A 25,930-nucleotide genomic window follows, 5' to 3' on the forward strand; every position below is an offset into this window, starting at 1 on the left:
TTTCATATATCACGAAGGATTAGACACCTGACTCTTAAAATTAGACCTTTTTGAAATAAAGATATGTTGTTTTAAAACCTGATAGCTATTATATTATTAAGTTGTTAGCTGTTTAACTTTATCATTGACTATGTATAACAATCAAGTAAATATAGGTGGTGAAGTCCGCACATTTAAAAAAACAAGAAAGAAGGAAGACAAATTAGAGGAAGTATGCAAACAAATATACAAATTGAGAACTGTAGAGACAAAAGCACAAACACTGATACAAAGCTAGGGTGCTTTGGAAAGAGAGAAAAATCCCAATATCCTCAGTGCACAAGCTACAAAATAAAAATATAAGTCAGTTAATATCATCATAACAGAAACAATAGAACATTCATGCAAAACAGCAGGATTTGACACTTTTATATTTTATCTACATCATATTTTTTAAATACCTTCTCTTCTGATAGTTTACATTCCCAGCTATGACTTTTCCAACTTCTTGCCATTTTAGCATCTCATCTTTATATTGTTTTTAAAAAAACTCTTTGAGAAAAATTAAATGGTGCTCATCACACTACAAAGGTGTCCTTTGCGTACAGTACACTGCACCAGGATTGAGGACTCCCAGATACTACTCCAAACACCTAAAGCTTTGCAAGCCTTCCCCCACCCTGCCTGGATCTACTCTTTCTTTATTAAATGCTGGAAAATGTTGGGAAGTAAATCCTATCCACTACTTCCACCTCTAAGAACATTCAAAACTAGGTTCATGCACATCAAAACTATAATTGTGGTAGGAGCAGGAAAATCCGAAGGGTTTATGTTACCATGTTGCTTCCCAAGTCATGGTTATCCACCTACTCAAAGAACACAACTCTGCTTGCTCAGCTCAAATAAATCATTTCTGCAACTACATTTACAAAATAAAACTGCGTTTTAGTCATCAAAAGAGAGAAAATGTATATTTATATTACCTATCCATTGCAAAAGCTCATCTTTAAATAATACAGTACTGTGTAACCAAGGTAATGCTGACAAGACAGGCCTTAAAAAATATTCCCAAAGATATACTTAGATGGATGTTCGAAAATATGTGTTTAGGCATGTAAATTATTTAAATGCATTTTAGTATAAAATGTTTATAGCTGCTTTTCACCGTGTGATTAACCTAATAGTTCACATTTGAAATAGTTTCATAATATTAATATTTCCTAGGGTAATATAATTCGATCTCTTACCAGAAGATAAAATTGGCATTACAGTTGTGTCAGAAAGGGTTGTCATTTCTTGTCCAACAAGTGGCGAACTTTCTCCTCCATCAAACATTCCAAAAACATTTACTTTATAGGTGGTACCTGCCCTGAAATGTTAAAATATATAGTCTGTATGTATACTGGCTCAAGTGGTAGCATATGTGCTTTGTTAAAGACATTCATCTTGATTTACATTCATTTACTTAAAACAGGTTCTAACACACTGCTTCTAAGCACTGGGCTTTAAGAAAATAATTTAAATGTTGCATGTTGCAAGGTAACTCAAGTCCTCGACACATAGTGGACTCCGTAAATTTCATCTTCTCTAATCTGACAAAAGTAAATAGTGAGGGTTTATATAGATTTCAATATTGGTGAGTGAATGATTGAGACAAACAAACTTTCCAAAAGGCAATGCACAGTAGTCCATTCTTCCTACTGTAATGAATGTAGGGTGCTGTTCAAACTCAAACTTCCTTGTTTTCCACTGCACAGCCTGAAGCAAGACCTTTAATCAGCCCACCCTTCCCCAATCCGGCCAGCTGGCACCAAGCACAAAGTCCTGCTTCTCTCTCCCATGGCCCACCCTGGCAGGAGACTCATAATCAGCATCACAGCGTGAGTCACCTGGACCTTTCCAGAAGGCACAAGAACCCCCATACTTCCACGGACCTGGCTAAGGACAAGCTGCTTTAAGTGAAATTGTATAATATAGACATTAATTTTTAAAAAGCAGGATGTTATTGAAAAAATGCCATTCCTGCTCCCTTAATAACAAAAATCATTAAAACATTACAAAAATTTCTGCTAGCCTCTGAACCCTAACCTCAACTTCAGCAAGTCCAAGAGAGCAACTTCCGTTGATTCTAAACCCTCCACTAGCAAACAGACACCCAAGCGATTATCTGTGGAAGGCCTACTAATTTTCATAAATTATTAAATCTTTTTATAAAAACAATATAGTTCATTCCTACCTAAGTTCCTCCAGAACAACTGTATTGTCGTATGGTCCAACCACTAACTCCCCCAGTCTTCTGTCATCCCCTGTGGGGTGAAACGTGACCTTATAACCCTTCACTTCCCCAGGGGCAGGCTCCCAAGTCACTCGGAAGCTCGACATGGTTGGGTCAGATGTTTTGAGATTTCTGGGTGACTTAAATCGAGAAGCTGTAAAGATAAAAGGATTTTACTTTTATTTTATTTTATTTTTTTATAAACATATATTTTTATCCCCAGGGGTACAGGTCTGTGAATCAAAGATAAAAGGATTTTAAAATATTATCCATAAGCCTAAGCTTTGGATTTTTTATCCCCCCCTGCAATAAGAAATTGAATTAGAAATATCTAAGTGATATACATGAGAATTATCACATACACCACACTTCAAATTGTATATTTATCACATGGGTTAAGTCAAGTAGCACAGGATATAATACTCAATAAAAATCCTGATAACCAAGTGCTACCCAAGTGAATACATAAATAATTCTCACAACTGAGAAGATTAGATTAGCATTAGAACATTAATATGTAGAATCATTTTACCAGGAACGTGGGTGGTAAAAAAATAGAATGCTACTTAGGCATCCTATCTAATTATTATAATTTAATTTATTATAGAATTAATTTCAGACATTTACAAATGAATAGATGTATGAAAACCCTCCTTTAAATATAACACTCTTCCCCACTCCCAAAAAATTATCATTTTATACCTGTTGTGCCTGATCCTTGCCTAAGCTTTCCTTCTCCTGTCTTATACATTGGGAGAACTGTGATGTCATATGTAGTCTGGGGTTGAAGTCGTTTTAACACTGTTGAGGTAACTGTGGGTGGCACTTTGGCAACCATTTGTCTTCCACCCCCACGGGGGCGATACACAACCCGGTAGTTGATGACTTTCCCAGGTGCTGGTTTCCAGGTAACTCTCATTGTGTTTTCCGTTTCTTCATCCACTTTTAAGATTTTTGAATCTTGGGATACTGTGAAATAAAAGGAAGATGACAATGTATACCATGAAAGAAGATAAATATGTCTACTTTCCCATTTATGTGGAAAAAAAAACAACTCTGGTTTCTCAAATATGTACACTGTGTTCTTGTTTAGCAGTATGATCTCTCATAAATTCATGATGGCGTGTGAGCCTAATCTCAGTGAGATCACAGTAAGATGTTTTCTCCCTACCTAGTTAATAACTAAAAAATGGAAGTTCTTATTGCACGGATTTCCTTTTGCATTCTAGGGACTTTAGTAAAGAAAACATCCATTTCTGGAGATGAGCTCTTCAAATTTTTATTGTATTTCCAGCTGTAAATAATTCTTGTGGTTATCATACTGTGGGGAATACTAAAAATCATGAATTTAGGGTCAGAAATATCATTTGGGTCTTTTCAGAAAAGGGTACAGTCCATAAATGACTATTTTTAACACTATTCTTTCTGACAGCCACTGTCATATAAAACTATGAACACAAAAGAGTAGGAAACTCTAACACATAAAAATATCTCAAGAGCTCTAAAGATAAACTGGTACACATTGAATGTTTTAGGAAATGCTATATGTAAAAAATGTTTCATAAATATATATTATTTATTAAGTAATTTTTAGTAATATCTCACAATTATCAATAACTGTATCAGAAACAGATCATCCCATATCCACAAATAGCCAACACACATTTCTTTCTTTTTACATAGTTAGAGTTTATAAACAAGATCATTTCACTCAGTTCAGTAATCTAATCTTAACATTCAGAGGTCATAAGCATTTTCTATACAAAGACAGTAAACTGAAGGAAATGCTGCAAAGAATCTTTCTTAACCGTATGAGAAATTTTCATGTTCAAAAAGGGAAGGACCGGGGCGCCTGGGTGGCTCAGTGGGTTAAGCCGCTGCCTTCGGCTCAGGTCATGATCTCAGAGTCCTGGGATCGAGTCCCGCATCGGGCTCTCTGCTCAGCAGAGAGCCTGCTTCCCTCTCTCTCTCTCTGCCTGCCTCTCCATCTACTTGTGATTTCTCTCTGTCAAATAAATAAATAAATAATCTAAAAAAAAAAAAAAAAGGGAAGGACCACTTGAAAACTAAAAAATCTGAATAAACTAAATATAAACATACGTATGTATTTGTGTAGATGTGTATACATATGCACATATATATCAACATTTTTAAAACATTGGACATTGGACAATATAGGACAGTGATTCCTGAGAGATAGAAAAATATGACAGTGAGATTTATAATTGTTCTGGCTTATTGCTTAAAGGGAATTTCCAGCCCCAGTTTAGAAAGAGAGAAACCAGATGGAGCCTGATGATCTCACTCAATTGAGGAGATAGTTTTGTGAGTCAGGGGAGTCCAAGGCATCTAGAATTGCAGAGCAGATATTGGAGAGGAGATGGTGTAACAGAGGGAAGAGCTCCAAAAATCTGCAAGAGGTCTTCCTGTAGTCTTCAGCCCAATACTAATCAGTGCATATGCATGAGGAAACTATACAAAACTAGGGAAAGAACCACCCAAAAGGAGCAGAAGGAACAATTAATTCCTAGAGTTCATGCAGGTCCCCAGTAATGACCCAGTAATGAGGCAGAGTTATCCCTAAACTAAAAGATCCTCTGGTTCAGTTCTAACACAACTTAAATGGAAGTCTGAGAAAAATTAAACTACTTCCAAGTAACTGACTAAATCCCAGAGCAAAACTTAAGGACATTTATAAGAGTGTAAAAATATCTGGCACCCAGCACAGTAAAATTCACAAAGTCTGGCGTCTAATAAAAATTACCAGGCACGCAAAGAAGGAAAAAATATGACTTATGTTATAGGCTGAATGATTGTGTCTTCTCAAAATTCATTTGTTAAAGTCTTAACCTCTAACGTGATAGTCTTTGGTGATGGGACCTCGAGGAGGTAATGAGGATTAAATAAGGTCGTAAGAGTATAATACTAATCTGATGGAATTGAAATCCTTATAAAATGAGGAGGAGACACCAGAGCATGCTATTACCACCACCACCCCTCACGCATATGCAGAGAGGAGGAAAGGCCATGCGAGGATATAACAAGATGGCCATTGGCAAGTGAGGAGTTCTCACCAGAAGTCAAATTCTCCCAGAACTTGCATCTTGGACTTCCAGCCTCTAGAAATGTGAGAAAACAGATTTCTGTTTTTTAAGTCATCAGTTTCTGTTATTTTGTTATGGCAGTTGGAGCTAAGACGACACATAAGAAGAAGAAAAATCAAATATATAGAAGCAGGACCAGAAATGGCATATAGGACATAATTATTCACAAGGGACAGGAAAACAGCTGTGACACCTATATTCCAGACATTGATGATGGCAGAAGAAACAGAAGACATGTTAAGTAAAGCCATAGAGCATATAAAGAAAACTCAAACCAAACTTCTAGAGATGGAAAGTACAATATCTGAAATGAAAGATACATAGGACGGTATTGACAGCAGACTCAAAACTGCAGAAAGAAACATTACTGAAACTATTAGCATGGTAATGGAAACTATCTGAAATGAAATGCAAGAAAAAAAAAAGATTGACAAACCAAACTGTGGTTTACTGTTTGGTAATTTCAAACAGAATAACACATGCATAATTGGAGTACCTAAAGAGAGTAGGGGTGTAATAAATAAAGTATTTGAGAAAAATAATAGTCTAAATAGTTTCAAATTGTATAAAACTATAAACTCACAGATCCAAGAAACTCAATGAACTCCCTAAGCACAAGAAGCACACACACACACAAAAAAACCTACATCAAGCACCTCAGAAGCAAACTGCTTCCAATCAGTGTTCAAAAGAAAATCTTAGCAGCTATGCAAGCATAAGGTACAAAATATCTTACCCTAGTTTTAATGGAAAACTTTGGATTTTAGGGGGGACAGAAAGCCTCATTGGCATCCCATGAGTAAAAACCAAGATTTTTCACCTCCTTGACATATGCCACATACTATAAAATGGTGCAGCATTCACACTGTAAGTTCTTTTCATGTTTTAGAAACTTTCACGAGATGCTTTCCAACACCCACTGCACCTCAGCTAAACCAGCGGCCATAAACTGGACGTCCAATAGATAGGCTCTCATCTGCTGGCTTTCTAGCAACAATCCATGGTTTTCATTGTATCAACAGTCTGTGTACCATATTGTTGAGTTTTAGGTAAAAGCAATCCTGAAAATATTCCCAAAATGACCCTCTGGAAGTCTATAAGAAACTCTAAGAGTGTGACCTAGTGACTCTGCCCACTTATTAGGATTCATCTGCCACTGAAATACCACATCTGACTCAGATTTCTCAAGCACTTTCTAAACTGCTATCTTTCCCAAGAAGAGAGCAAAATAAGGCACAACAAAATGGTAGCAGCACAAAGAAAGTTTCTTACCTTCTCTCTTATCTGCTTAGATGTTTGAGCATTTCGCATAGAAACAAAACTCAAAAAAAAAAAAAAAAAAAAAGAAGTTTCATTCCTGCCTAATCCACTCCAAATTTTAAAAAATGCCTTTTTCTTCACTTACTTTTAAAGGTAAATCAATCAATTAGCCAAGAAATACAATTTCTTAGAGGTTCAGCTTCTTAGAGATGAAAATTTATTTATTTATTAGGATTTATACTAATATATTTGCATTTGGCTAAAAGAAATCCTTTGTGGAGATTTTCAATCCCAAATATATATCTGAAGACTTGGTTTTTTTGGAAGAAGACACAATAGAGGAGAATCTTTGGAAAAGCTTCCTTCTAAATATATATACTTTCATAACTGCTCAACCACATGAATTGTATCTTTACTCCTACAGATAAATTTAGCTAGATGTGTCATATCTGGCCTATAATTTCTCTTTACAACAAATAAATTTCTGCCAGATTCTTAAACTACAGCAGCCAATATATTCAGACACGAGATTTCGTTTACTACCAAGGGAACCAATCATATGACTATCTGAGAAATAGGCCTTTTCACATATTAAATTTCAAATGAGGAGTTTGATTTTTTTTAATCCAGTTAATTTTGACACAGATTTTTTTTTTAAAGATTTTTTATTTACGTATTTGACAGGCAGAGATTACAAGTAGGCAGGGAGGCAGGCAGAGAGAGAGAGAGGAGGAAGCAGGCTCCCTCCTGAGCAGAGAGCTCGATGTGGGGCTCGATCCCAGGACCCCGGGACCATGACCTGAGCCGAAGGCAGAGGCCCCAACCCACTGAGCAACCCAGGCGCCCCAATTTTGACACAGATTTTAACTTAGACACATCCCACTGAGTTTGCCAGTGATTTAAAAAAAAAAAAAAAAGGAGCGCGCCTGGGTGGCTCAGTGGGTTAAAGCCTCTGCCTTCGGCTCAGGTCATGATCCCAGGGTTCTGCGATCAAGGGTTCCGGGATCAAGCCCCATATCAGGCTCTCTGCTCAGTGGGAAGCCTCCTTCCTCCTCTCTCTCTCTCTCTTTCTCTCTCTCTGCCTGCCTCTCTACCTACTTGTGATCTGTCAAATAAATAAATAAAATCTTAAAAAACAAAAAACAAAAAAAAAAGAGAGAGAGAGAGAGAGAAGAGTTCTTCAGACAACTCAGACCAAAAGACTTCAACTTAAGGACAACTGAAAATCAGGATGTGGGGCTTATCTGAAATTGCTCACGGCACTTCCCTCTCCCCTCCCTTACCAGAAGAATACCTCAATCCTTCTGTTTCTTTTTTTTTTTTTTTAAGATTTTATTTATTTATTTGACAGACAGAGATCACAAGTAGGCAGAGAGGCAGGCAGAGAGAGAGAGGAGGAAGCATGCTCCCTGCTGAGCAGAGAGCCCGATACGGGGCTCGATCCCAGGACCCTGGGATCATGACCTGAGCAGAAGGCAGAGGCTTTAACCCACTGAGCCACCCAGGCGCCCCTCTATTTCTTTTTAATAAAAGGAAATGCAAGAATGTTCCATCTTGTTCCCTTTTCCTAAAACCCTCCCAGAACAAAAGGAATCAACTTTCCTCCTATAAATTCTTAGAAATGCTTATATGCTCAACAAACAGCTTCTTAGGGAAGAGAATTAAGGAATGTTGGCACAGCTTTCACCAACCAGCTGATACTAAATGATTATAAGTCATTCAAAATTATTCATGAGAAAGAATATTAATGACATAAAGGTAAATCTGAGCCACCAGAATATTGAGTGGACTTTTGATTTAACCTTACCAAATACAAGAGGGATGAAGTCAAGTCTCTAGGACTGGTCTTGGGTATATAATAATCACAGTCTCAGTAGCCACTCTCATGTATCAATCAACTCTAAGTGGCTAGGCACTACGCTTGGTGCTTTGATCATTCTCATTTCATTTAATCCTCAAGACAACTCTGAGACTGTAAGCCACAGATAAGGAAACTGAATTTTGTCCAAAGTCATACAGCTATAAATGGGCCTATAGTCTCTTTGTCTCCATGACTCCTGATCTTTTCACTAGTTGAGTTTCTTATCTAGTTGACCATCCTATCGGGAAAAAAAGGCAGAGAGAGAGAGACAAATATAGGTAGTTGAATAGGATTCAATATTTCAAAATATGATATAATTTTTATACTAAGTGAACTAAATGAACCTGAATTTAAACCACAGTCTTTAAAGGTCTTAATTTTTCATCCCCATTTATCATAGAACAAAAACTAAAGACAAGTGATTACATTGTCACTTGAGCTGATAGACATTAGGTAGCACCAACACACGCCTAAACACACTTGTGATGTTACCTACATTCAGTTGTGGCTTCTCCATTTAAAGGTTCTCCTTCTCCACTGCTGTAAACTGCGAAGACTGAAACCTTGTATTTGGTCTCTGGCTGCAGATTTTCTATCACAGTATGAATTGCATCTCCAGGAAGACTTTTCTCTCCAGTCTCAATGTCATCATAAAGCGACTTCCATGAGACTCTGTAACCTCGAACCATTCCTGGAGCGGATGTCCAATATGCCCCAATTGATGTGTCGGTGATATCCTTAGTAACGAAATCCGTAGGTGAACCACGTTCTAGAATAGAAATTAAAGGGTAATCATTTTTCAATGTCTACTAGATATGTAAATATTCCTTCATCCTAGTGGTCATCCTAACTTGCTGAACTCAAACTCAGTTTGTCTAAAGTTGCCCATTTCTTCTTTCGGAACTATCCATCCTGTTCTGTCAGTGGACCAGATTGAATGAATCAAACTCTAGAATCCTTTCTGATTCCCACCTATCACCCTTATCTCCACATGTTCATTCAGATGGGAAGGCCCTTCAGGACAAGAATGCCATCCAAACATGAAAGATTACATGACGAAAAAATTTGTTCTCCAAAGGGAAAAAAGGCATCTAATCCCAAAATTTCATCCTATGTCAGTCTACTTTATAACATACCCCATTGTTCACAAAGATCTTTACTTCTTTACCGTCATCTTTTACTCTCTGATATAATTTAAATAAGCTCAGTGTCAATGTATGACCTATGACAATTGCAACAATATCATATCACTTGCTAAAATTAATTCCATCATTATTTTTTGGCGAAAACTCTATTTGCTCATGCAATTTAAAAGGAGAAGTACAAACCTCCAATACAGCTAAACTCTGATGAAATGAAAACCACCGATTCTTCTGGAAAACTTTAAAGCGATTAGTCATCAAAACAAAACATACCACTTGTTCTAGCTGATCGAAAATGTCTGCTTCTAAATTTTGGCTCTTTCAATTCAAAAAAAAGAAAGAAAGAAAAAAGAAAAACTACAACCCAAATGGAAAAATATGGAAACCTCAACTTAATAGGAGGCACAGATGTCTTCCAATAAAACCCTCACTTTCCATCATTTAAATATAAGGTAAATAAACAGTTCACTTTATATTGGCTACCTTTACTAGGGTTCATGCCACAGCATGACATAAACATAAAACTATCTGCTTCTACAGCATATGTTTCACCAGTAATTGTTGTAAATTGAAGCAAATGATATATAAAGCTGTTACAAGATTTCTGAAGACTATTATTTTACATGAATTAAAGAATACATGAATACCTTAAAAATACTCATAATTAAGCCACTAAATTTCAACATGAAGAGTAAAGATAATGATAAGTAAAAAAAAGAAAGAAAGAAAGAAAAAGAAAAAAGAAATCTGGGTAGACAGAAACCTATCATATTGTAGGATTTAGAGGGGAAAGATAAATAAAACAGGAGCTGGGCATCCTACCAGACCCCAAGCACAAATGGAAAATTCTAACTCCATTATAAATAACTGTAACTGCTGACAGGACATCTCATCTCTGGAGGGAAATTAGTTACATATTTCACTGAAACCGAGAATACTTATTTTCAAGAGAATACTGACTTTGCTCCCTCAGTATGTGAGGCTAATTTTCACTTGAAGGCCTTCTTTCACTGTATGGGCTATTTAAATGGTCACATATATTTATTTTTTCTCTATATATGGGAACATAAACAAACTATTCCTTTGATTCAGTTTGGTTGTCGTCTTTTATGTCTTATTTTGTTTTGATCACTGATATCCCAGCAACTGGTCTCTAAGTTTTAAAATGGGCAGCACATGTTTTCTTTGTTTGGTGTACACCTTTTTTTTCAATGTGCCCCTTCTAAAGAGCCTCAGTTGCAGTTAGAAATTGCAGCCATTGTAAAATCATTGTACTTGAAAGTGACTGAACTTAAATGAGCTAAAAATGGCATTGATGACATTCCAAGAAAGTCTAAGATGAAAAAGTTATCGAGACTGTGGGGATTATGTTCCATATTAACAATGGAGGAGTTTACAATCATTTCCACTTCTCCTCTGCTTCAAGATTGTGTTTCTCAGCCCATTTTCCTCCCTACTTTCTATAGCGCTGAATTTGTGACATTATTTATTTCCATGACAACAGACATCAATCTCACAAACACAGGCTAATGATTCCACTGTGAGAAAATAATAGGAAAAGAATTGTGGTTGAAGCAAAAATATATTCACAAAGATATTTCTGGGCTACAAACAAAAGGAGCCTAGTTCACTACACATGCATTCCCATGGATTTTAATAAACTGTTTTAACACTCTCAGAACCTGTAAAGCTGGAACAAAATACTAGTGAAATTTCAATAAAGATGTTTGCAAGGTTTATGAGTATCCCAAATAGAATGGGTTAAAAGCACTTTAAAAAAAAAAATGAAGTATTAACTAAAAAACATTCTGGAGTTCTAATTAATGGCGTGACAATTATAATTCCAGTGAGCACTGAGTAAATTTTAAATTACAGAAAACAATCCTCAAAAAATTATAGAATCTGCCTGTGACATCCAAAGGCATTATATACAGACACTGGCATTGCAACATTCCATGTTAGTAACAAAGAAATATGGAATCCAATGAAAGAAGAGAGGCATCTCTATCCAGAAGCCAAGATTGAAAAGACAAACTGTTTCAACAAGCTTCTTATGTGTCAGTCAGTCAGTTTTATAAGAACATGACTAAATATTAAGTTTATACCATCATCAAACACATTGATAAACATTTTTTCTCAAAAAAGCTAGAGGGTTGGGTATTCTACCTGCTGCATTACACCCACGAATTTTGAAAATATGATGTACTCATGACAAATAAATTTTATCAGACCTATAAACCTTTAAAAAATATTTTTTAAATGGAATCTTGGCTTGGGCAAATATTGGATTACAAAAAAATGAAGCAGTTGAATTGTACCCTGTAATACAATTGGCAGGCAGTGAGTGGCCAAGCTGGTATTAAGACCTGGTGTATAACTAGCTGAATAGGCTACCGGCAGGAGGCTATGTCACCTCCTAAGGCCTTGGGACAAAATAAATGGACTAGATTTGAAAGGATACACAGAGTAATCACCTGGGATGCCCAAAGAGTGGGCCCTGCCCAAATCAACTAAACTGAAATATCTGGACATACACCTAAGCACTGATACTTCCTAAAACATCTTTCAATCTCTGTTATGCTTGGGACACCTAGGGCTCAGTCTGTTAAACATGTGTCTTTGGATCAGGTCATGATCCCAGGATCCTGGCATCGAGTCACATGTCAGGGTCCCTGCAAGGAGCCTGCTTCTCCCTCTGCCTGCCACTTCCCCTGTTTGTAGGCTCTCTCTTTATCTATCTACCTATCTCTCTCTCTCTTTCTCTCTATCTCTGACAGATAAATAAATAAATAAATATCTTTTTTTTTTAATCTCTATTATTCTCATTCCCCTACAATTCTTTATTCTTTTCTCATTTCTTTCCTTTCCCTTCTTTCTGCTATTCCTCTCTGAGGCCTAGGGAGGCATTTACTTGGAAGATCTGATTGGTCAGTGCAGGAAGAAACCCTCATGCTTGCTTTCACTCTGACATGAGGCTCCTTCAAAATCAGGACAGGTGCGGTGAGGCAAACCTGATCAACATCGTTAGGCCCAGGGTTGCTGCATGGAACTGTTTGTAGGTTTATACGTTGTGTGGATGTATGACCACACACGACTAATTGCCCTTTAGTCGAATGTCTCAAGGCTGACCTTCAGGGACCTGAGAAGTTGATCAGATCTTCTCATGACATCCTTTCCATCCCATAACACATGTGGGATGTTCACCGCTCTCTTCTCCCCTTCATCCTGTTTCAGAAGGAAATAGCTCTCAACACATGCTTCTTGTTCTAGAGTTGACCACATTTTCCTGTGAATGAGGTTCAACTCAAGTGGTATCTAGCCAAGCATTTGTTTTGGTTTAAAATACTGAATTGGAGGCTCTGCCCTCAATCTAAGGAACTCTGGACATCCATAACAAAGGAAGAGATTATTTGGCTGAGTTTGGTTAGACTGAGTTTGGGAATCTCTTTTTAGAGAACCTGGGAAGGAAAAGAAAAAGAGAAGAAGAAGAAAGGAAAGATGTCTAAAGACAAGCCTATAGCTTCTGCAGAGGCATTACTGTGTCTCAACAGGGGAAACCATTGACGGGTCCAATGAATAGGAACCAAATCCAGTAGTGTTTTTGCCCCTTTGTCACTGTGCTTCCCAGAACCTGCATCCACTTCTGCTCTAGCAAAGGCGCCCAACTTGCTCAAGTTCCTCTTTTTGCTCTCCCCCAAGACTTATAAATGTTTGTTTTATGATGTTTCAGTTTGTTCAGGACTTCACATAAGTGGCATTGTTTTCAATAAATAAAATGAATAAAATAAAATAAAATAAATAATAATAAATAAAATAAAATAAAATAATAAGATAAAATAAATTAGAACCTGTTTTCTGCTGTCCTGGGGTATACGCCTATGCTTTGTATAGTATTTTAATTTCCGGTAATAGAATTTCTGGCAGTCATTTCAAATAAGTTCTCTTCTATAATGATGGTATGCCTTCAACTTTACCCTTCTCAATAGTTTCCTTAGCTATCTTATTCTCCCTGGTATAGTACCAGTATAGTTATAAGGAATAACATTCTTTTCTGTCATATATTAAAACACAAAATCTATCAGTTTTTTAAAATTTTGATACTCAGCCTTTCTGCCCTGATTATGAACCATATTTAGATATATTCAAAAGTCATTTTTCTCATGCCTGCTCACATGTATCTCTGAGCTACTACTGTGAGAGGTAATTTAGACAGGTGTATTTCTCATGATCTGAACATCCACAAGGGGTTGATTTCTACTTTTTTCCACATACAAGGCCAAAGAACTAATGCCTCATTTAAGTAACTTTCCTATGTTTCCTTAGCCCTTTTCCATTTGCTTTCTGAAAAGCAAATCATCATCCAATTCAAATATAATTAAAACACAAATTAGCCAATGATGATAACTGAAAAATTAATCATAATGAAATGAAACTGTGTAAATTGTTCCAGTCGGCTTTCATTGAGTTTCACATACCACTTTCAAAAATAGAAGTTAAATTGAAAATGTAATGTAAATCCTCTTCTGAATCAATTTGTCTTTTCCGTTAGAGCTCAGCTCAAAAGTCATCCAACTTTCCACAGAAGAATAGAGAAAACCTGCTTCCACGTTTATGTGGAAACACACTTGATTTACAACCCCAATGAATTAGAATCACCATTCCAAAGTACAAAGTTCACTATCAATAAGGAACAACTACATGAAGCAATACATAGTTCTTGAAAACCTCTTACCAATTAAATCACCCTTCAACCTCAAAGTCTGTATGAGATTTCTTCCGTAATTGTTATGTCCCCAATGTGATTTACATATTTCTCCGATGAGCCATTAATGCACAGGAAAGGAAATATGAGTTGCTGTTTGGCAATTGTGCTAAAGCTCCCCGGAAATCTCAGCCTTGTTAAACCCAGAATGTATTATCTTTCCAAATTATGAGATAGCAGTAAATCAAGGGAAACAGAGACCTTATTTAGTCCATCTTGGAGAGGCCCCATGTTACTCAACATCCTGCAGAGGAATTCCTATGATGTGCTAAAAACCTCATTGTAACAAAATGTCAGCAGAGTGAGCTTGGTTTGATGTACAGGAAGCTGTCCCTGTCTAGGACATTGGCAGGTTGCTATAGCAACTAAAACAAAGGAAATTTTAAAAAGTCATCCTTTCCATAGCCAAGAACCAACAGTCAAAAACAAAAAGAACCATATTATTCCCAAACTGAAATTTTCATTCATTTGTGGTAAAATCTCAGAATTAAAATGAGCATTATTCATTTCAAGGTTTATAAGAGCAGGTTTTCCTGTCTCTACACACTAACAATGACAACTAAAAGCTCTATCACGACCTCAACTACACTTACATGTACAACAGTCCTTTAGTAATCACATTAAATCTATTTTAAAAACAACACGGGGGGGGCAGGAGAGAGCAACATAAATCAAACGTAATAGTTTGTGCTCAGATTCCTCTAAAGTTTGGATCTGAAATAGTAATAAACACTGCCTTTGTGATTCTATTTCATACAATACTAGAGCAAACCATGAACTTCCCCAATGCCAGTTCTAATAAATCTCTCTTCCAGGGACAGGGGAATTTTCTGATCATTGGCTACATTTCAACAAACTAGGAAATAGATTCAAGTTAGGGACAGTTATAGAGCACAAGAAATATGTTGTTTTTTTCCTGTTTGTTGATTTGAATAGAATGCACTTGAGGCCATCTATAAAATTTTTAACCTACAGAACGCTCCTGCCGGCTGAGCCATGCCTCTGGATGGAAGAAACATTCCTTCAAGGTCTGCTCTTACCACCTTCTCTCCCAAGAGAAAAACAGATTAGAAAAACAGCGGCCCTCAAAAGCAGTTGCCTGGCTCGGTTTCTGGCTTTCCATTCCCTGCATTTACCATCATATCCTATTCCTGTATATGGTATGTGGATTTGGCTAAGTTAATACAATAAAATGAAATGGAATAACCAGGGGCTAAAATCTTCTACTATTTTAATTTAGTCACAACTACGCTTTTACATATTTGTCAAGTTTACCACACATAATGCAATGGGATAAATATGTTCATAAAATTAGGCTGGCAGCATTTTATGTAATCCTTCACTGTAGTAAAGAGACTTGGTACAAGTGGAAAAAATGTATTATGACAACTTATTTATCAATTAACTATAGTTAATCATCTTGCATCCCTCCTTTTAGGAAATGGGAAAATGGTAATTTTTTAAGATTTCTTTTACTACCTATGTATCTCACTTAGAGGTAATTTCTGATCAAATAAGTGTGTGTGTGCACATGGGTACATAGTCACACATGCATACACATTGGTAGATTTTCTATACTACTTGCAAAGCAATAAACAGTTCAGTTCAATTATAAACAGTTTAGCTATACACCAGAAAAATCAAAGCCTGTAGAATATGTTTGCTGTTAAATTAAAATGTGTATTCTGTTTTCTAAAGATTAATATATCATTCTGAAGAAAAATGCCTAATTTTTAAGCCCAAGTATGAATATATTTTTTTTTAAGTAAGAAAATGCAGAAGAATATCAGAAGGTTGAAAGGTTCAAGAAGAAGGAAAACTATTAAAAGCATTTCCAAGATATTCCTTACAAGAGAGAAATTTTCACAAACAAGAATTACCTACAATTATTCTGGAAAAAACAAAAGCTCAAAAGTTTATCCCTAAAACAAAATCCTGTAAACAATCTATGTTGAAAGCCTTTGGGAAGCACAAGAGAACGAGAACTTCAAAAGGTCAGAACAGAAGAACAAACTTGTCAGAAATTCTGGATGTTGCTCTGGATACAAGGATCACATGCTTTACTGCTGGATTAGGTGTCTGTAATTAAGGCAGTTTCCACCATTACTTCTTATTATTTCCAAAACACTACTGTAGCTGATCAATATTTCTTAAATACTTACTTACAAAAGCCATATTTTTAGATATCAATTCTAAAGAGAATGTCATTTCCTCCTGATGAACTTTATATACCTATAGCATTTTACAGTTTCCGAAAAGTTTTGCTTACAGTCTCCCATTTGATCTCCATAGTAAATCTGGGATGCAGAAGCCATGATCATCCTCTCTTTATAGATGGGTAGACTGAGGCTCAGAGGGGTTAAGGAACCATTTCTTTTTTTTTTTTTTAAGATTTTATTTATTTATTTGACAGAGAGAGAGAGAGAGAGATCACAAGTAGGCAGAGAGCCAAGCAGAGAGAGAGGGGGAAGCAGGCCCCCTGCTGAGCAGAGAGCCCGATGTGGAGCTCCATCCCAGGACCCTGAGATCATGATGAGCCGAAGGCAGCAGCTTAATCCACTGAGCCACCCAGCCACCCCTAAGGAAAAATTTCAGGTCACATAGCTAAATAATAAAACCAAGACTCTTCTAGTAATCAGTATTTTACACACTGGCATTTAATCTTTGATTTAAATCATCTTTTCAAAATAAATTTCATTGATTATTAAAAGTAAACTCTTGATTATTATTAGAGATTGAATTGATTAGAATATGTTTTGGCTATTTGTTTTTAATTCTTGACTAAATCTTGTACTTTTAATGGAAACTGCCTAATGTGGGCCTTGTCCCTATTAATTGCAATATCTACAAGCTCCAAACGCCTGGATCCTCCAAATTTGACAGATATTTTACCTAAAGTCACTGTGACTTCGCATCACAAAAGATACTTCAGATGCATTTTCTTCCTATATTTATGTTAAATAGGTCATATAAAAGATGGTGATAACAAGGAATCAATGCCTAATTTCCCATTTAGATCCCCAACTATGGTACTGACTCATTATCTCAACCATCCACTGATACTTCTTTTTAACATCATAACATTCTTATTGTGGCTAGGTTAAATTTACATTTTCTCCCTTTTACACAACTTATTTTGTAGTTGCGGTGAGTTAAATGCAAGCCACCACTGTATTTCAAAAGATTCTAAGAACTACAAAGCCCTCTGACAATTAAGTCTGGAAAACCAAGGACACAGCTCCAGTCTTGGTGGTGGTTCTCACTAAATACTGCATTAACTTCAAACTTCTAACACAGAACTGAATTTCAGAGGTCATTTAGAAGACAAACAGAACAGAAATCGGGATCCTCTTATTTTTCAAACTAAATGCTTTTATGCATGGTGAATGAGAGACTCAGAGTCAGAAAGGGTTCCTGTGTGTTCCTAGTGATGGAAGCTGCTGTGTTACTGTGGGCAACCCAAATCCTTTTCATCCACAGATGTTTCCCAAGGTGGCTTCTCACTCTGAATGTCACACACCTATTCTCCACTTAACCAGTCATGGCATTGAGAACATATTTCTATGGCCTTCTAATGCACTCAGCTCCTCAGTACACCTCTCCCTGATCAAATTTAATTTTTTACAACGGCTTACATTCTACATCTCTGAATAAGAGGCAGTTTTGTAGTTACTTATTTTTCAATACAAATTCCTTTTAAGAGAAAGGATAGCACATTTCTAGATTTGATTCTCCGCAAACGTTTTCAGCTTCCTAAATGCCATCACAAACTCAGGGATTTCCATAAAACATGACAGTTATTACCTTCCAGGGTTGTTCCTTCGCCATGAAGGGTATCTCCAGCCCCGGATGCGTATAAGGCCGTCACAGATAAGGAGTATTGCGTCCCTTCGTTTAATCCTCTCAGCACAGTACTGGTCGTATGTCCTCTCACAGTGACCTCTTGAGTCTCACCCCCTGCCGCTGGGACGTATGTGATGAGATACTGTTTCACTTTCCCTGGTGCCCCAGTCCAAGATAATTTCATAGTTGATGTTGTAGGGTCAGACACTCTTAAGTCTCTTGGGTTCCCTCTAACTTCATTAAAGAAACAACAACATCAAAATTCATTATTTAATAAAATGACTTAAAAAATACTTGGTTGCTTTAAGTGTGTGTGCACGCGCGCATGTGTGCATGGGTGTGCGCGCATGTGTGCGTGGGTGTACGCGCATGGGCATGGGCATGGGTGCGCGCGCTGCATCAAATTTATATCCTGAGTATGACAGCAATTTCAACTGTTGACAAGCAACAGAGCTTCAGCATTTCTAAACTGGGCCTTGAGTGTTGGGAGAAACAAAGCAAAAGGCATCCAATTGCTCTTCTGTATTTATGCAGGTTAGTATCTTTTGCATATCTTTGTCATTAAAAACTACAGTCCTTTCCCTGAAAGTGAAACGAAGAGCTACAGATTATAAATACATTGATTAGTATCACAATGTAGGTTTTTTACCACCTCTAAGAAAGCCTAGACATACACCGATGTGATAAAAATAGTTAATGATCAAATGCTAACCCTAGAAAAAAAAAAAAAAAAAACTTAAGAAAGGAAACAGCCCGAGTGACGTCTTGCCTTGAGTAAAACTCAGGGGCTACCTATCCCTTTGCAACTATGATGTTTGGCATTTCATGACTTTTCTGGTAGAGTGGTCATGTCATCTCTGAAGGGTCTGAAGTCACCCAACCCTGTGACACTCTCCACTGGGCATGGAACAGCTAGCCACTTTTACTCTAGAAAACAGAAAGATGAAGAGTCACTGGGTCTTTTTATGGTCCCCACACAATGGGCTCTATATCCCCAACTAGAAAGAGAAAAAAGAAATGTAGTGATTTCCTGCAGGACAGAGAGGAGGAAAAAAGCAGATAAAAAGAGAAAGGGTCTCTGCAGGAAAAGCTATTTAGCTAGGTTCCCCCGGGAGGGAAGCAGGGAGCAGTGATGGAGGACAAGTGGGGAATGGATATTCCTTATGAGTGTCTGCCTCAGATGCACTGCTTATCAGCAGCATGACTCAGTTACTATTTAGTATCTTTAGCCTTGATTTCCTTATAAAAAAAGGATAATATTAACAATTCCATTGACTCTGTGCATGGATCAGATGAGATAATATATGAAAAGCTCTTTGCACAGAACCTGACACAAGTAAGTACTCAATAACTGTTCACTATTGCTAATATGTTGTTGTTGTTGTTGTTGTTGTTGTTGTTGTTTTTAACTTTAAAGATAGGGAATAAAATGAAAATTAGAAATGCCTTAATTTTTCTCAATGAAATAAATATTAAACATTAATAATTTGTAACATATATCAGAATTTATCCTGGGAGTCTGACTATACCATTTAAATAAAAACAGGCTACTATTTTTAAATCTTCCTAAAGAAGTAATATCTAATCTGTTTCAACAGTACATAGCAGTTTGATTTTTAACCCCTAATAATCCTTCAATTTATATTAGAATATTTAATAATATTATTTTTAAAATAATATTTAGGCCATATGATAGCATTTGAGTCCTATTGACACAAAAAATTGCTGTCATAGGTAAGTCAAAAATTTGAGTAACCCACTTCTAAAAGGACTAGCCATCCAAGATACTCAGATAATTGAGACAGTATCTCATGGCCTGTAGTGTCTGGATAGCTGCCTACAGGACCCCTTAAGGTCCAAGATCTGGGTTGTTACCATACAGTCAGCATATTTCATCTACCTTCTTCCGTGGCTGCATTTCCAGTCAACGGAGAACCAGGTCCCGAGAAATATTCAGGAATTACAGATACTTCATATTTTGTGTCTGGAGTCAGGTTCTCAAGTGTTATCCTCCTCTGATTGGCAGGGGTGGTAACTTCTTTGCTTTCTCCACCAGCAACTGGTTTATACATAATTCGGTACCTTAAAACTCTCCCTGGAGCTTGAGTCCAGGTGATCTTAAAACTGTCTGTAGTTTCATCTGTCACCTTTAGGTTTCGAGGCGCTCCTTTTACTGAAATTGGTTTTAAAAAAAAGTTTATTTTACATAAAAAATACAAAACTAAGCCTTTGATCACTAAATTATAACATTTCTCTAAACAAATCCAAAGGCAGTTTTTTTGTTAAACATCCTAGTTATAGCATTCATTTAGCCAGATATTAACTAGATGCTGAAACAACAAATACTCTATAATATACGGAAAGAAACTAAGTATTGTTGATTTTTTTAATCAGATAAAGAGGTACCTAATAGTAAACTTTTAAAATCATAAGTACTCTATTAAGTAGTAAATACATATTGACATAGAATTCAGGAATAAAAATACTTCATTTCTTGAAATATAGGTAGGCAAAGCTTTCCTTCTAACTCGATTTTTTCCCAGAAAAGTGGGAAAATAATACCTAACACCCAGTTCTACCATATTTACCCACTTGAATCTGTCCAGTCAGTTCCACAGCTAACTTTTTAATTATATAGTCATTTGACTTGAAGAATAGTTAGACCAGACCCAATAATTGGGCCAAACACACTGTATTTAGTGAATGCCAGCAGAATCTAAATCTTTAAGTTAAACTGCAATGGGGGTAATGTACACTGACTCACAATCTTAAATGAGCCTAAAGGAGAACATCATTTGGCTTTATAGACAGTAAACATGCTTAAATTATTTATTTATTTAAGGGAAAAAACTGTCCGTTTGGACCACACATTCAGAAAAGATGAAATAAAGGTTATTGTCTTCTCAATCCACTGGAGTGAAAGCACAGTGCAATACATCGGCATTTACCTCACATATAATTAGAAATTTATCTAAATAGCCAACACATCAGTAGACCACTTCAGGGAGAAAGAAAGTGAATCCCTTAAGAAAACCAATGGCAGTTGGCAGACTTACACCCATGACTCATTTTAGATGGCAAGGAAAAAGACTAAATTAGCCAGAACAAATGAGGCAAATAAACTGTTGAATTTGAATATAGTAATTCCCCACCCCTGCTTATCTGCAGGGGTTATATTCTAAGATTTCCAGAGGATGCCTGCATTCACGAATAGTACTGAACCTTATTTATAATATGTTTTTCTTATACATAACTATGATGAAGTTTAATTTATAAATGAGGCACAGTAAGAGATTAACAACAATACCTAATAATAAAATAGAATAATTACAACATACTGTAACAAAAGTTATGTGAAGATGGTCTCTCTCTCAAAATATATTACTATACCCCTTCTTGTGAAAATGCCTACACGATGAGAAAAAGTGAGGTGAATGATGTTGACATCATGACATAATGTTAGGCTACTATTGACCCTCTAACAATAGTCAGAAGGACAATCATCTACTTCTGGACTGTTGTTGACTATAGGCAACTGTAATCACAGAAAGTGAAGCTGAGGATCAAGAGGAACTACTTTACTAGTTTTGAAGCTGAATGTGTAATTTTGAGCCTTAGATTACCCAATAGTTTAAAAAAAAAAAAAGACTGTGTATAGGATTATTGAATTGGTTAAATGAAATAATCCATGGAAAGCAATTATCCTAAATTATCCTAATAACTGACACATAAGCCAGAGCTCAGTAATTGTTAGCTTAAGAAAGGTACAGAAATCAGAAGCTTCCTTATTTATTAAAGAAAGTGTAAATCTCATATTTCACTCAGACAGTAGAACTGGAAACGCATTACCAAATGCTATTGTTGAAGCCCAATGAACAAAAACTAGAGCATATATGAATGTAGTTGGCTTTACTCAAAAACCTCCTGGACTTACATTTTTTTCTTGAGATACATTCCCATCCCCCTCCCAAAGTGATGAATGAAAAGGGTAAACTTCATCAAGTAACAATATGCACATTACAGAGAAATCATCAGGAAATCAGAAATATGAGGGTGCCTTGGTGTCTCAGTCAGTTAAACGTCCAGCTCTTGATTTCGGCTCAGGTCATGATCTCATGGGTCTTGAGATCAAGTCCCACATTGGGCTCTGCACTCAATGGGGTGTCTGCTTGAAGATTCTCTACCTCTGCCCTACCCTCCAGTCATGCATGCATTTTCTCTTTCTCAAATAAATAAATCTTTAAAAACAAACAAACAAAAAAAACCAGGAAAATAAAATATCTAAATATGGACTTCCACATTATTCAACACAAATATCATAAGGAAAAAAGTCAACCTAAGTCATTATTTTATTGGCGGGCCTTCAGATAGAAATATACTTAAACCATGCACAAAAAGAATAGATCAATCTTATTTTAAAAATCTTTCAGAGAAAAAAGATTCTCTAGCTTTCACCAGCAAGATACGCCAATATATGACTTTCCTGTTAGCAAACTCTTCTTTGTGACTATCTTAATTTCCTCATGCATCTGTTTCAGCTTCTTCACCTATCTCCAGTAAAAACAGAGAAAAATTGACATGCCTTTTTTTATTTGTGATATTTATCTTGAAGAGTAATTACCTAGTCTTAGTCTTCTTGTAACCACATTCCTTGGTATCCTTTAAATGTCAAATGTAATGAAACGTATCAGAAAGTATTCAATTCTATCAGTAAAGAGGACATATCTAAACAAATAATGCTTAAAACATTTGGTAAAATTTGTACACTCATGTTCTCAGCAGCATTATTTACAATAGCTAAAAGGTGGAAGCAACTTAAGTGTCCGTGGATGAGTGGATAATCAAAATGTGATATATACATATAATGGCATTCTCTTTTGGCCATAAGAAGAAAGGAAATTCTGACTCAAGTTATATGGATGAACCTTGAGGTCATTATGCTAAGTGAAATAAGCCAGATACAAAAGGCTGGGAAATTCCACTCTTATGAGGTACATAGAATAGTCAAATTCATAGAAACAGAAACTATAATGGTTGTTGACAGGGGCAATGGGGTGAAGGGAGGGAGGGTTAGGGAACGAAGAGTTATTTTTTTAATGAGTACAGAGATTCAGTTTTGCAAGATGAGAAAAGTTGTGGAGATGGATGATGATAATGGTAGCATAAGAATATGAATGTACTAAATGCCACTGAAATGTATACTTAAAATGGTTAAAATGATAACTTTATGTTATGTATATTTTACCACAATTTTTAAAAAGAAAAAACATGTGGTAATGTATTTGCCATCACATCCATCGATAAAGTAAACAAAATTCAGAAGTATTTGAACATAACACTCTGGAAATATGGGGCAGAAAAATCTGGCCTTGAGCAGTATTTCAAGAGTTAGTGTCATAGTTATTAACAGTTCTCTACACATCTTAACCTCAAATTCATCAAAATAAACCTACGAGTTTTTTATATAAAAATTTTTTCACTTTTTAAAGAGACTTACGAATAGCTGTACTTTATAGATTCTGAATCCTACAAAGGCATTCACCATCTCTATAAAGGAGATAGTTATTTCAAATTGTAACTTGGTTCTATAATAAATTGCTAGTTTTTGGAAAACCAGGTCTAAAACCCCATCTCACCTTCCACGGTGGTCTCCTCACCACTTAAGGGAATACTAAAGCCATCCTCATACTCTGCAGTCACATTGACTAAGTAGAGGGTCTCTGGCTTCAGGTTGCTGAGAATGACACTGGTGCTGGACGCCGGCTCCACCACTGTAATCTCATCATCCCCAGTAGCTTCCTTGTACGTGATGTGGTACGAAAACACATTTTCTCCAGCAGGAGACCAGTTAGTTTTGAAACTGTGAGAAGTTGTCTCAGAAAAACTAAGATCCTTTGGAGGCACATAAGCTATTAAAAAAAAAAAAAAAAAAACGGACACAGTTAAAAATGTTTAAATCTATAAAGCAAAAATGGACCTGATGACTATGTTTCTGAAATGGCTTATGTTCATTGGGGGAATAGTCATGGAGAAAAATGTACTGAGTAAATATTCCACATAAGACCACTGAAAGAAGGCCTCTCATTTACAACCCTACCGGGAGGTCTTCATCATTTGTCTTGACCATTAACAATACTAAGTTACACTGTTTAAATGATTAATTAAAATTTAATTTGAATTGGGTTTCTAAACACAAAGCAGTAATGGAATGGTCCTGCCTGCAACTAGAATATTTAAATAGTAACAGACCTAAAATGAACCAGCAATACTTTCCCATTAATCTTTGGCAATCAGATATTAACTTTTAGTGGTAGACAGTATTGCAAATTAATGATTAAGGAATTCTTCCTAACAAAAGAATAGTCATGAGACAAAATCATAGAAGAGCCGATGTTTAAGGCACACTGCTCTGTTGAATTGGAAAGACAGGAGAGTGTGGAGAGTGTGACATTATCAACAAATCAGAGCAGTACCTATGAACCCTGGGTGACTGGAAGTGATAGTAAGTGTTACAGCACTAGAACAGTTAAGGAAGACTTAATGAAAGAGATGGGACTGTTCACTGAAGTTTGACAAATAGAACTTGAACAAATGAAGAAATGAGATTAAGGAATTCCAGCGGTGAGGAACGATGCCCACAATTGGTCCAGGAAAGGGAATGCATAAGATGAATTCAAACTTCTAGGACTATGTTCTCATCACCTTTATTACAAAGGACTTGGGTCACCATCCACTACATAGAGGACACTTAGCTAGGGGTTGTTGTATTGAATATGACAAATAGGTGTTATCAAGCTGGTGCCCAGCCCTACTTAAGGGTCTAGGATCAAAAACATCTAATGACTCCTGGTAAATAACTTTTTCACTAATACATGAGCCATACCCAGGAAAAAGTCATATTTCAGAGCTAAATAAACTAAGCTCAATAGATTTATAAATATAGGAAAGTTACTTCTTCCTGTATCTGAAAGGAAACGGAGAAGCATATTATCCAACAATTTTAGAACCAAAAATGCTTTGTTCATGAAGAGATCATTTTGGCTCTACAAAGTCTACTAACCTTTTTTCTTTATAGCTGCCAATTCTTGCTCAATTCTAAGGCAGATAGACTGTGTGAGTTCAAAAGATATTCTCTGAAAAGCATCGAAATCTTCCACTGTGAACACATGTGTCTCAGCAGGAGGAGAAGCAATAGCTTCCAACTCTGAGCGAACAGCATCCTTGACACCAACTGCAAAGATTTCCACATCTGAATTCCTTAGTTTTATAGCAGGATCTCTGAAAGCATCTGAAGATTTCCCATCAGTGATAAGAATCATGACCTTTGGTACGTTGCCTCTTGAACCCTTGCTAGGCACAAATATTTTCTCTCTGACATAAGTCATTGCTTTCCCAGTGTTTGTAGATCCTCCTCTGTAGGGGAAGGTGTTTATTGCTTCAATTATATCTTCAACTTTGGTGAATTTTTTCAAAGTGAACTCAGTATGAGGATCCCGGCTGTACTGGACAAGACTTATCTGTACCCTATTTGGTGAAATCTCAAAACTTTTTACGAGAACTTCCAGAAAGGCTCTAACTTTAACAAAGTTTGCAATCCCAATGCTATAGGAGCCATCAACCAAAAACACAATATCGGCTTTTATATCCACACCACGTGAGCATTCTGTGAAAAGAAAAAAGTCCATTAAAGTTCAACAAATATAA

The 25,930-nt window shown here is 36.4% G+C and overlaps 1 protein-coding gene across 5 annotated transcripts in view; it reads right to left on the minus strand.

The window, feature by feature from the left end:
• The window catches only part of COL12A1 (collagen type XII alpha 1 chain), a 121,072-nt gene that overhangs the window by 75,220 nt on the left and 19,922 nt on the right, over nucleotides 1–25,930 (minus strand). For 3 of the 5 annotated variants that reach the window (XM_059178470.1, XM_059178471.1, XM_059178472.1), the window contains 8 exons: nucleotides 25,287–25,889; nucleotides 23,863–24,135; nucleotides 20,127–20,399; nucleotides 18,188–18,460; nucleotides 8,976–9,248; nucleotides 2,957–3,223; nucleotides 2,216–2,408; nucleotides 1,227–1,348 (listed from right to left, as the gene is read on the minus strand). The exons of 1 other annotated variant lie outside the window; for it this stretch is intronic. In XM_059178470.1, the coding sequence (XP_059034453.1) occupies nucleotides 1,227–1,348; nucleotides 2,216–2,408; nucleotides 2,957–3,223; nucleotides 8,976–9,248; nucleotides 18,188–18,460; nucleotides 20,127–20,399; nucleotides 23,863–24,135; nucleotides 25,287–25,889 (2,277 nt within the window). The remainder of the gene's footprint in view (nucleotides 1–1,226; nucleotides 1,349–2,215; nucleotides 2,409–2,956; nucleotides 3,224–8,975; nucleotides 9,249–18,187; nucleotides 18,461–20,126; nucleotides 20,400–23,862; nucleotides 24,136–25,286; nucleotides 25,890–25,930) is intronic. One more of the 5 variants, XM_059178473.1, reaches the window with a different exon arrangement.

Source organism: Mustela lutreola, chromosome 6 (assembly GCF_030435805.1).
Source record: "Mustela lutreola isolate mMusLut2 chromosome 6, mMusLut2.pri, whole genome shotgun sequence".
NCBI classification, from domain to species: Eukaryota; Metazoa; Chordata; class Mammalia; order Carnivora; family Mustelidae; genus Mustela; species Mustela lutreola.